The 13596-nt window shown below is 42.4% G+C and overlaps 1 protein-coding gene across 1 annotated transcript in view; it reads left to right on the plus strand.

The window, feature by feature from the left end:
- Positions 1-6390: 6390 nt before the first annotated feature.
- The window catches only part of PROZ (protein Z, vitamin K dependent plasma glycoprotein), a 42890-nt gene continuing 35684 nt past the window's right edge, over positions 6391-13596 (plus strand). The window contains exons 1-3 of the mRNA XM_075852538.1: positions 6391-6499; positions 8954-9117; positions 13315-13339. Of these exons, the coding sequence (XP_075708653.1) occupies positions 6436-6499; positions 8954-9117; positions 13315-13339 (253 nt within the window). The 5' untranslated portion in view covers positions 6391-6435. The remainder of the gene's footprint in view (positions 6500-8953; positions 9118-13314; positions 13340-13596) is intronic.

The raw sequence follows: 13596 nt of genomic DNA on the forward strand, positions 1-13596 counted from the left end.
CTGCAACGTGACCGTGGATTTCTTTTAAATGATATTCTCATATCAGCATCAGCCACATGCCTATAATATCCATATTTATGTAAAAATATACTGCCATATTATGCCAGACAGCATCATACAGAATGCACACAACATAATCCAGAGTGCTATACTATACCCAGTGTCATGCAGTGCCAACATAATGCCAAATAGTGTCATACGCTGACCACATAGAGTTAAACAGTGCTTAAATAGTGGCATACTTTGCCCCCATAAAGCCCGATAAGTAGCCATATTGTGCCCTAAGTTGCACTATTCTTTTGTCAATATAGTTCCATTCTTTGCCCACCACTTAAAACTTCTGGTGGGAGACAGTGCTACTCAATAACTGGAGGTAGAAATTAAGCCTCTTTATTATTATCATTTAAATGAATATAAGCAATCAGAATAATAATTTATAAGTGTAAATGTACATTGATGAAAATTGGTCATACATAAAATTTTATTGAACTTATTATCATTCGTTAAATGGCACATATTAATAGTTGTCTTCCTAGTATGATTGAATGTGCATTTGAACTCCAGAAAAAGAAATTAAAAAAAAAAGAAATAAAATAAAAATATAAAAAATGTGGTAAAATGTGCCATTTAAAACAAAACACAGTGTGTTAACAATGCTCCGTGAGGCGCAGCTCTACAGGAAATTGCTGGATAATAGCTGGAAAATATTAAGATACTGACGAACTCAACACATACTCATATCCCAACTTCAAATATCACGTCGGACACATTGATTTGTAATGTAAAACAACCTAAGGTCATGGACTGGCTGAGCACATTAGCTCAGTACAAGAGTAACTAGAGTCAGATCAATACGCAAACAGGAACAAAGAGTAAAAGGAGTTCAGCTGCCACATTATCCTGTACATTGCCCCTCTATTTAATGAAGAGAAGACACATTATACTAGGCAGATCTGTCACCATACTATGCTAACCTGTTTAAGGGCATTATAGTATGAATACAGGTTTCTTGTACTATTAGCCCAAACGGCACCAAAACATATTGTGTTGTTTGGCTAATAGAGCCTAACCATTTGAAATAGCATGTGGAACCAGGGTTGTGGGGAGGGGGGCATTTTGAACCCCCTGCCTGAGGCTAAAATGGTTTGCGTGGGTTTAATCAGGGTATGTTGATTTCCATAACATACAGATAGGGAATGTAGATTGTGAATCCCACTGGGGACAGTGACTGGTACCTTCTGTAAAGCGCCGCAAAATATGTTGGTGTTACATAAGCAATAGAAAAAAATACGGGCTCTTGATCCACTCCTGACAATAGGTCATTTTCTAATGATAAATTACCTTTAAAGCCTCCAACTAGTATTGCAATTGGTCAACAATTATTTTAACCCTTTGTAACCATAGTCAATTTATGTTTTTCAATTTCATTTCTTTTTCCTCCCCACATTCTAATACTGGGAAACCCAAAAAATCTTCTTTGTATGGTGAAATGGGCAAATTCTGCCATTATTTTTTGGATTTCGTTTTTACAGCGTTCACCATGCGGTAAAAACAACTTGTTAAATTTATTATGCGAGGCTATATGATTATAGCAATACCAAATGTATTTTTTACTATTATTACAAAGACAAAAGTATTTATTAAAAAAAAAGAATAATTCTGTCGCCATATTTTGAGAGCCATAACTTTACATTTTTTTCCATTAAATAATTGTTGTGAGGACTTATTTATTGCGGGGGGCGCTGTAGTTTTTGATGGCACCATTTTTGGCTACATGAGACTTTTTGATCACTTTACATTTCTTTTTTTGGAGAGCTAAGGTGACAAAAAAAATAACTATTTTGGCAGTTTTAAATTTAGGCTTGTTTACAGCCTTCACCGAAAGGGTTAAGTAGCATTATATTAGAATGTTTGGATTTTTATTAAAGCGGCGATACCAGTTATGCTAATTTTTAATTTTTCCCAATTACAAAAACATTTTTTTTAACTTTTAATATTTTTTTGTACATTAATAAAACAAGTTTTTTTAGTCACCCTAGGGGACTTCAACCAGTTATCGCTGATTCACTTACACAATACACTGCAATACTAATATATTACAGTATATTTTGTTTTTTACCGGCTCCTATTAAGCCCTGCACAAAGATGCCATGACAACCATCGGCACCCCGCAATCGCATTGTGGGGCGGGCGAAGGGCTGTTGGAAGGGGCCGCCCCCTCTTTCTAACAGCGTAGATTCTGCAATTGCTATTGATAAGTACATAAACCGGCGGGATCGGAGTTATCTTCGATTTAGCCCGTTGCAGTAAGGTGCCAGCTATAATATACAGCCGACACCCGCTCAGTATGGAGAGGGCTCAGCTGTCATTCCGCTCCATACTTTACCTTGGCGACTGTCATGTACATATACGTGACATGTCGCCAAAGAGTTAGACAAAATCTCTCCAATATCAGTCACAGAAGCTTGAAATATCTTCACAGTTGTCCTCGGTCTCCTGAAGTCCTCCCTCACTTGTGCTGTTCTTGCATGTTTACCCAGTGTTTCATGACAAGGCAGAGGACAGATGTACCAAATCTCTCCATTCTATTTAAAGGGAATGTGTTGCAAATTAAACCTTTTTTTTTAAGTGTCGTTATTTATTTCTATTATATTTTTTTAGTTATTTGCTGTATTTTTTTTTTTTTCCGTATTGTGGAAAGTATTAAAAATTAAATAATAATTTGACATGCTTTCCAATGTTGGCCACAAGGGGGAGCACTTCCCAGAATTACAGCAAGGTGAATAAGGCAAAGCAACCTGACTCACAGCTGCTGTAAATGTGGGAGGGAACCTCACCCCCCCTCTCACAAGCCAGGAAAAGGTGTCTTCAAATTGCTAAGCAGTGTCCGGCAGCCAATTGGGTGTGATTCTGCAGCTGGAAGAAGTTATAGGACACACCAAAAGGCTAAGTGTATGTTCACATGCTTACTAAACAAAGGGAAAACAGCTCCTGATTTTCAGCCATTTTTTAATCAAACTCGCGTTTTTTAACGGCCGTTTTTGGAGCTGTTTTTCTATAAAGTCAATGAAAAACGGCTCCAAAAACGTCCCAAGAAGTGATGTGCACTTCATTTTGGTCGGGCGTCTTTTTACGTGCCGTTTTTGGAAAACTACCACGTAAAAAACGCCCTGTCGGAACAGAACGCCGTATTTCCCATTGAAACCAATGGGCAGATGCTTGTAGGCGTTCTGCTTCCGATTTTTCAGCTGAAAACATTGTGTGAACATACCCTTAGGGTATGTGCACACGCTAACTGCATTTATGTCTGAAATGACGGAGCTGTTTTCAGGAGAAAACAGCTCCGTCATTTCAGACGTAATTGCTCGTACTCGCGTTTTGCGAGGCGTCAATTACGGCCGTAATTTGGAGCTGTTCTTCATTGAATTCAATGAAAAACGGCTCAAATTACGTCCCAAGAAGTGTCCTGCACTTCTTTGCCGAGGCTGTTATTTTACGCGCCGTCTTTTGACAGCGACGCGTAAAATTACAGGTCGTCGGCACAGTACGTCGGCAAACCCATTCAAATGAATGGGCAGATGTTTGCCGACCTATTGGAGCCGTCTTTTCAGGCGTAAATCGAGGCGTAAAACGCCTCGTTTACGCCTGAAAATAGGTTGTGTGAACCCAGCCTTAGAATGATGAAAGTGAAGTGAATGACTTTTCAGTTGACCGGTTCACACGCCGTGTATTTGACATGTTTTTTTTTGCACATTTTAAGTGCAAAAAAACACATAAAAAACGCTTGATTACACTTGATTTTGCGTGTTTGGGGGATTTGTGTGTGTGTGTGTGTGTGTGGGGGGGGGGGGGTGCTCGCCGCTGATTCTTCAAAACAGCTGATAAGCGGCTATGAAGTATCAGCGGCGTCCGTGCACACTCCGCTCTGCCACACACACACGGGAAAAGTCTTAATGGGGTCGTCCAGGAAAACATGGCGCCGCACCTGTCCTCAGGTCGTGTGTGGTATTACAGCTCTGTCCTATTCACTTCAATGGAGGTGAACTGCAATACCAGACACAACCTGAGGACAGGTGCAGCGCTGTGTCTCCAAGCCGGACACCCCTTCTGTCCTGAGATGACCCAACGGGGGAGGCGGGTGTCAGAGCCACCCACCGCCATCACTGCAGACAGAACCACACAACTACGGCATGAGGGCAGGGCTTGTCCTGAGTGCACTGTCTCTTGTTATGGACAGATTTATAGTCAAATGAACCCCATCTGATGAATCGGTAACCTAGGTCCGATCACATGACAGAGGGGGATCACCAAAAACCCTGTGCACCCTCAGCCCGTCCATCCAGCCCTTTCCTGGTTATATCTGCGTCTGGGAAAGCTGGGTAACCACCATTACCCCTCATACTGGAGTGTTTAGGGATGTGACTAGTGAACCTCTCACACTCCAGTAGGAGGGGTAATGGTGGTCACCCAGCTTTCCCAGACCCCTGAAAGGTCAATCTCTCTAGTTGTGCTGAGACTGTTTGTGAATGTGACTAATGAACCTCTCAGTCTCAGCACAACTAGAGAGATTTATCGTTCAGGGGTCTGGGAAAGCTGGGTGACCACCATTACCCCTCCTACTGGAGTGTGTTTGGGGATGTGACTAATGAACCTCTCACACTCCAGTAGGAAGGGTAATGGTGGTCACCCAGCTTTCCCAGACCCCTGAATGGTAAATCTCTCTAGTTGTGCTGAGACTGTTTGGGAATGTGACTAATGAACCTCTCAGTCTCAGCACAACTAGAGAGATTTATCATTCAGGGGTCTGGGAAAGCTGGGTGACCACCATTACCCCTCCTAGTGGAGTGTGTTTGGGGATGTGACTAATGAACCTCTCACACTCCAGTAGGAGGGGTAATGGTGGTCACCCAGCTTTCCCAGACCCCTGAACGATAAATCTCTCTAATTGTGCTGAGACTGAGAGGTTCATTAGTCACATTCCCAAACAGTCTCAGCACAACTAGAGATTTATCGTTCAGGGCTTTCCCAGTACAGTTTCATCATGTGTCCTTCATACAAGGGGGGGCCCGTCGGGGGTCACGAGAGCGGGGGTCTGTGAGATAGAGAGTGGGACATGCAGAGACACACATCTTACCTGCAGTGCAGCTGGTCTTCAAGATGGAGCCTGCTATCTCCCTGCAAACAGCTGCTCTGCTCTGTGTGACTCTGACCTGCGTCTGCGCAGTACAGAGCCATAGAGCAAAGTCAATGGAACGGCTCCCGTTCATTGACTCCTATGCACTGTAGCTGCCGTATTCCATCTCTGTACGTGTCGTTAATCGACACATACAGAGATCAAAAACAAAATGGCAGCCCCCATAGTGAAGTAAAAGTTTGAAAAAAGAAAAAAGTAAAACACAAACACACACATAAATAAAAGATTTTATAATAGAACACTAAATGCAAATTGATATCAAATTTTTTTTTTCCGTGACACTCGTCCTTTAAGGATTGACATAACAGTACACATGGAAATACTGTGTGAATTGTGAAATTTTCTTAAACCCATCTCCTGCAGAAACGTAAATTGAAGCTCCTGGACCCCGAGGGTGGCTATACCATTGGTGCAACCCGTGCAGCCTCACAGGGGCCCAGTAGGTTAGGGCCGGGGGCCCATTGTCACCTTTGTAGGAAGTTGCTTATGTCTATAGCTCACAATTACTGGTGGATTGTTAAAGAAGCATAAAAGGGTGCTCTATGATGAGCTATCATAGAGCATGGGGCTTATATAGTGTACATGCACACGGGCCCCCTCTGCTGTCTGTGTCCACTCCTGCTCGACCCTAATACAAGATTTGTAACACCTACCGTATGCCATTTATAATACTTGTGTCTTCACTTGAGTGTGGCCATGCCGTAGTTCCCTAAACAGCAGATGGCAGCAAAAAAACAGTGAAGGGGACGAAGCGCTGAATTAAGCGCTGTGGCCGCTTCATTCTCAGGATCAGTGGGGTTCTTAGAGGTCGGACCCCGTGATTATAAAGTGATGCCATATTTAAGAAATATGCCGTAACTTAATAAGATGGGAATCACTTTGCACAGATCTTTGACATCAGAAAGTATTTTCTATAGTTCAGTTTTACAAAAGCCTATGTAAATCCACTGTAATTCAGTGCCGTGATGCCATAAAACATTAAAACAGTCCAAGAGAGTGAATACTTTATAAAGCTAATAAATCTTCATAAATAGTAATCCAAATAATAAATATATGTGCCATTATATATTTTATGTGATCATTTAACAAATGTACTAGTGTCCTCCCCACTAGGCAAACAAAGCCCTTGCCTTCAAAGTGTACCTTCACTGGACCCTGATCTTTGAACTTTACAAAAAAAGTTTTCTTCTATTTACCACCTTTTTAAAACAACATTGTTCCCATTTGAACGAGGTAGAAAAATGGCAAATTCTGTGCAGATATTGTGCATGTTCTTTATACTCATCCAGCAGGCAGAACAAACAGGTACGATTTTATTCTTTATTCTTGATAAGTTCTTAGATTGCTTTGATTTTTGTTAATAAAAATTTTATGTAATATTAACAAAAAAGTAAAAACAATAACAATTGTTATATCTCTGGTGCTAGAAGCGGTTCCAACCAATGTAAATCTGCCCAAACATCAGCTTTAATGTTTTTGTTAAATGGTAAACTCTATGGTCGTAATTTTTACTTTCGAGATAAGGCTACATACTGTATGGGTGTCAATGCAAAGATACAGTAAGTCACACAATGCAAATAATTTGCCACTGGGAAAATAGATCGTATCATGGGAAATATCGATTTGTATATACTTCTTTCCCAACAAGCATTCCCATCACAAAAATACAGAAACGCTCACAGGATCTGGTGGTGTATATTTACGTCTATAGCAAGCTTGAGTTATATCCCTCTTAAGGAGATTTCTGTTTTCTTGTGCTCATGGATATTTCCATAAACCTGTCTCTGGCCAGAATATTTTATTTATAAACCTAACCAGGGCCGGACTTAAGTTGGATGGCGCCCTGTGCGGGACTCTATTGCTGCCCTCCACAAATCAAAAATGAACCACATATATGGACACGCACATACTGGAACATATATACTGTACATACATAAATGCAGATATTTAGACAAACAGGCAAATATATATATACACACATTCTGAAAAATATGCATACATACATAAAGTAAATATATAGACATACAGACATATACTGTATATACAGACACACACGCACATAAATACACTGACCGGAACATATACAAATACATAAAAGGCACATATTTACAAGCACAAAGACACATTCACATACAGTCTCATATATACCCACACAGGCACATATATACAAAGTGCAGAATATGTAGTAGATTTCACATGCAGTCCTATGTAACACCACAGATAACACAGTGATAAATCTCGGAATACAGATAATGTAGTAGATGTTACCTGCAGTCCTATGTAACACCACAGATAACACACTCTGATAACTATACCCACACAGGCACGTATAAACACACACAGAGACACATATATATTTTGTGTGATATATATATATACCACAATTATACCATGCAGTGCACTTCCAAACTGGAGATACACTTTAAAAAGATTATGTCATTGAAGTAATTGCCATGAATTGGTTAAAGTTTTATAGATTGCAATATATGTGTGTTTCCCTAAAAGGGCAGCAGAGTATATAAGAGCAGCAAAGTATATAGGGGGCAGCATAGTATATAAGGGCAGCACAGATATCTTCATTTTATCTGTTCTACTTTAATATTGAAAACACACACACACACACACACACACACACACACACACTTACAAAGAGAAACACATGCAGACACATATATATATATAGACACACACACACGCGCACACACACAACTACTGAAACATATACACATACAATCACAGAGACACATATACACACATAGACACTTACCATCTCTCCTTGCTGAACACGATCACAGGTTTCTTGCAGGGTCGGGCTGTGGGTGGAGCTTCCTCCTCTGCACTTGCTCCTCGGCTCTTCTTTACTCCGTGTGTGTCACTAAGAGCAGAGGACAGAGCAGAGGCAGAGCCCAGTGGCGCCCCTACATGTTGGGAAGGTGCAGCGCCCTGTGCTCTCGCACAATCTTAAGGCCGGACCTGAACATAGACAAGACATTGCCGCACTAAAGCACTATCCTTAGGCATCCTTCACACGTTAGATTTCACACAGATTTTGGCGCTGATTAAATCCATTTCCCATTCAAGTCAATGGGAAATCCGTGACACCGTTCAGCTGTTCCGGAAATTTTCTGTACGGATTTCATGTTGAATGTTACTTATTTTCGAGGATTCCGCAAGAAATCCCTCCATTCGGAGATTGAATGGGGCTAATTAGAGTGCAGATCTGCGGGACATAAGACCGCACATCTGTGTCAGAAATCCGAGTGTCAGCCGCAGATCCTCTAGTAAATATGTGTCAATTTTCATGTTCGATCCGACACATATTTACATACCCTTGTTAGCCAGGGTTAGACAGCAAGTCAAATGAACACTGACATCTATCATCAAAAGTCCTTTGACTCGCCCACAACAGTGGCTGTGTAGCCCAATCTTTGCTGTTTGAATTTTTTCTATTGACTGCTGTACCTCAGTTTACCCAACAGATGTCAGTATTTCAGTTACTTTTTTAAAAAGGCCACTTTTATGATTTTAATGTGTAGTAGAAGAACTAATGCCACCTACTGGTTAAAATACTAATGTATTTGACACTATTTTTGGACTGGTCATGAAGCAAAAGTTGCATTTTGGAAAACGTTTACAGCACTATGAGTGGAACGTGTATGTTTTCTATGAGATAGCATGTGCTTCCTGCTTTCTATTATGTAGTTTGTACAATAACTTCTGGCAAAAATATCTAGCATAACAATGATATTTTCTCTACAGTTTTCTTATCTAGTAAAAATGCTAACCAAGTAATACAAAGAACCAAGAGGGCCAACTTTATGATTATTGAGGAACTTCGGAAAGGAAATTTAGAAAGAGAATGCCTAGAAGAAATATGCACATATGAAGAGGCAAGAGAAACATTTGAAGACACAGATAAAACTGTGAGTTCTCATTGTGGGTTACGCTACTGACAATTTATGGGTATTGAACATTAGTGCACATTTAAACAGAAGTTGTCATGTAGTATAACATGTTTTAATAAATAATTGTATTTCCAAGGAAACAACAACTCTGGAGAACTGTTATTTCATGGGGAATACAAGTATTTACTCTTTTAATTCTTTGTAAATTTCTAGGGAAAAATTGCTGTAAAAATCATATATATTACTCCTTGTTGGTCTTGGAATTCTTAAAGAGTTGTTTTAATTTCCTCCTATATCAAGAATATGAAGCAAATTCCTATTTGAATTTATATCTGATACTTAAGTAGAGGTGTCCACCTGCAACTCTGCTCCTGCTATGAGACCCCTGGGTAATGAGAACCTGAGCAGTGATCCCTACTCCACAGTTCCTACGGGTATGTGGGATCAAGCCAAGGATCATGGAAAGGAGATGGCGCAAACCAGCACCAAGTCCGCTCATTCCAGGTTGTTACGGATGTGGTTTTATTAAACTGCAGCACCAGAAGTGTTCCCTCAGCTTTATAATTGCCCCTTATTATAAGGGTATATTCATGGCAGATTTATTGCAAAAATTTCTGCAGAAATCTGTTTTTATAGAGCTGTTTCTGCAGCATGCGCATGGATTTCTGCAAGACCGATTCAGATGAATGGGACAGTCGCATAAAATTCTGCAACAAATCTGCAATGTGTGTATGTACTTAAAGCAGTTGTCCAGGCACGGGGCAGTTTTTTATACTGATGACTTATCCACAGGATAGGCCATCAGTATATGATCAGTGGGGATCCGACACCTAGACCCCGCACCGATCAGCTGCTTCAGGTCACCGGATGTCTGTGCCCAAAGGAGATGGCTCCTATCCTTTGGATAGGTCATCAGTAGGAAAAACAGCCCTGTGCCCGGACAACCCCTTTAACCCCTTCTAAACATCTTGATTTCCTTAAGATAAACACATTGTGTGGATCTGTAAAGTATGAGACTTCCCAGAAAGGGATAAGGTCCATTTGTAATGTGGTCAGGGCCGGCCTTTTGATAGATGGCCCCCCGTGCAAAATTATCTTTTGGCGCCCCATCCCATTATAAGACAAAGCCCCATAAAAAAGAATAATGCCCCCCCCCCACAGTATAATGCCCTATATAGTGCCCTCACACAGTACAATGCCCCTTTAGTGCCCCACACACAGTATAATTCCCCTTTAGTGCCCCCATACAGTATAATGTCCTCTAATTGTGTCTACACAGTATTATGCCCCCTAGTTGCCACAAACAGTATATTGCCCCCTGTAGTGCCCCTACACAGTATAATGACCACTTAGTGGCCTCCACACAGTATAATCACCCAGCTGGCTGCCCCACACAGCCCCCCCCCCTAGTAGATAGTGCCTCCCTGTAGATTGTGCCATACAGCCTTCCTGTAGACAGTGCCATAATTGCCACTTCCTCCTTGTAGACAGTGCCATCCAGCCCCCTCCTCCCCCTTGTAGACAGTGCCACTAAGCGCCATTGTAGGTAGTGCCACACAGCCCCCCATGTAGGTAGTGCCACACACAGCCCCCCGTGTAGGTAGTGCCACACAGCCCCCTGTCTAGGTAGTGCCACACAGCCCCCTGTCTAGGTAGTGCCACACAGCTCCCATGTAGGTAGTGCCACACTGCCCCGTGTAGGTAGTGCCACACTGCCCCCGTGTAAGTAGTGCCACACTGCCCCCGTGTAGGTAGTGCCACACTGCCCCCATGTAGGTAGTGCCACACAGCCCCTCTTATAGGTAGTGCCACACAACTCTCTTGTAGATAGCACCCCCACTACCTGTACATAGCGCCACTGTAGCTCTCTGAAGGTGCAGAATCCCCCTGTGGCCGGGGATTCCGCTCCTGGTCGGAGCGCTTGATGTCTTTGTCCATATATGGACAGTGACATCAGGGGCAACTCCTGAATCAGAATCCCTGTCCACAGCGTTGCTGACGCTGTGACCGGGCATTCCACTCCAGGAGAAGCCCCTAACTTCTCTGTCCATTTATGGACAGTGACATCAGGGGCTTCTCTTGGAGCCGAATCACCGTGCCAGCAACGATGTGGATGGGTATTCCGCTTCAGGAGTTGTCCCTGATGTCACTGTCCATATATGGACAGAGACAACAAGTGCTCCACCCAGGAGCAGAATCCCCAGCCACAGGGGGATTCCCCTCCTTAAAGGGAATGTGACGCTAGAAAAAAATGTATTTTTTTTTTTAGTTAAACAATTAGTGTATAGGTGATTAAACATTGTTCTAATTTTTTTCACGAGTCAGGAAATATTATAAATTAGATTCTAATTTATAATATTTCCCAGTGCTGGTCACTAGATGGAGCAATTCCCAAAATTGCAGCATTGCATGTGGTAAAGCAACCACATTGCTTTATGCTGCAAAATTTGAGAAAACTCACTCGCTCTAGTGTGCTCTCAGAATCCCCCCCTCCTTTATCCTGGCTGGTGCCGGAGAAATGAGGGGATTGAACGGTCAAACCTCCTACACTGTGTGTCGCCATTTTTTGAGCTAACACACAGTGTAGTAGGTTTACATACACTAGTAAACACACAGTAAAACACTTACATAAACAGAAATAACTTACCTGCTCCAGTCGCCGCCGCTCCCTCTGGTCCGTCCGCTCCGTCTGCTACCGCCGCTCCAAGTGCACAAGTCCGGAAGCCACGACCGGAAGTAGTAATCTTACTGTCCAGCCGCGACTTCCGGACTACAGGAAAATGGCGCCGGACGGCGCACAGTTCAACTTGGACTGTGTTGGAGCGGCGCATGCGCCGTTCCCACACAGACGGCGTACAGCATAGTGGATGGAACGGGCCCCGTTCGCATTCACTATGGGACTGTAGCTGCCGTATTCCATGTCTGTATGTGTCGTTAATCAACACATACAGAAATGGAAAAAAAATGGCAGCCCCCATAGGGAAGAAAAAGTGAAAAAATAAAAAAAAGTAAAACACAAACACACAAATAAATATAAAAGTTTTTAATAAAACACTAAAATCAAACTGATGTAAAAAACTTTTTTTCGTGACACTGTTCCTTTAAGGGAGCTATAGTGGCTCTATGTACAGGAAGGGGGGGTGGGTGTCATCTACGGAGGCTGCAAAAAATCTCCTCTTCCTCACATGCAGAGAGAAAGCACGGCCGTGTGGTTCAGGGTAGTGTCGCGGTACCCCTGGAGGGTCCTCACGGCACCCCGGTTGGAAACCACTGGCCAAGTAGATACCTCACTGCTCTGCTATAGTGTTCAATAGTATCTGCGTGCTTAGGACGAAGATACTATTGAATGTGGCGTCACACGGGCGCCCTCATGCCCGGTGTCGCCGCTAGCAGCCGCTTTGGCTGCTACAGCAGTAGCGACGCCACTGAGAGAAGAAGCATCCGGGCGGAAAGGCAGTTGCTAAGTTGCCGGGCCTGGGCACTTCTGAAACACGAGCAGGGGACGGGGGCCAGCGCAGTGTCCCCTTCCACCTGCTGTAATGATGCGCCCTGTGAAATGGCACAGGTCGCACACCCCTAAGGTCGGCCCTGGCTCCCATCACAGTATGGCGGCCATGCTGCAGTACTTCAGCTCTGATCCTACTCAAGTAAATAGAAGCAGAGTTGGGGCATGTTCACACGGCGCTAAAAAAAACCTGACGTGGCCTTGCAGTACTGCAGCACAGCCGCGTCTGAGTGTCGGACCCCCACTGATCATATACTGATGACCTATCCTGTGGGTAGGTCATCAGTATGAAAAATAGTCCTGTGCCCGGACAACTCCTTTAACCCCTTCTAAATATCTTGATTTCACAGATAAACACATTGTGTGGATCTGTAACTTATGAGACTTCCCAGAAAGGGATAAGGTCCATTTGTAATGTGGTAATAACATAAATATTAGAATGGAGCTCAGCTTAGCTTTATTATGGTTTTCAAAGATAATATATTGGGAAATATAGACGTATTAGAATAATAATATGATTGTCCTTTGGTGGCCATCTGAATCTTGCTTTTTCACCAGTTTTGATACACTATAGCTATAACTGCATAGGTCTATAAAATATCCCCCAGACCTTACTTCTGAGCCTGTGATGGACATGTTCAAATGTTAATACCAAGTGGAAGTATTTTACTATGTTGTCAGTCAGTCTAACATCTACTGTATTTCTACAGGACACATTTTGGAAGACTTATTATGGTAAGTTGAAAGGCCTATTGATTTTTCCATTTATTGGAACTGCTACTTCTTCATTGGAAAATAGTACAATAACCCAGAAAGAATACTTTGACATGATAATGGTCCCTGTTATCTGGGAGCCAGGGTTTATAAACATGAATCTGGTGATATATGCTTTGGCTGCTTGGCTCTTTCTATATTTTCACTTAATCTTTCCTAGGCAATTATTACTTAATTTAGATTATAAAGGTCAGTGCCACAGACTACGGCTGGCTGCT

The sequence above is a fragment of the Rhinoderma darwinii genome, chromosome 2, assembly GCF_050947455.1.
Source record: "Rhinoderma darwinii isolate aRhiDar2 chromosome 2, aRhiDar2.hap1, whole genome shotgun sequence".
NCBI classification, from domain to species: Eukaryota; Metazoa; Chordata; class Amphibia; order Anura; family Rhinodermatidae; genus Rhinoderma; species Rhinoderma darwinii.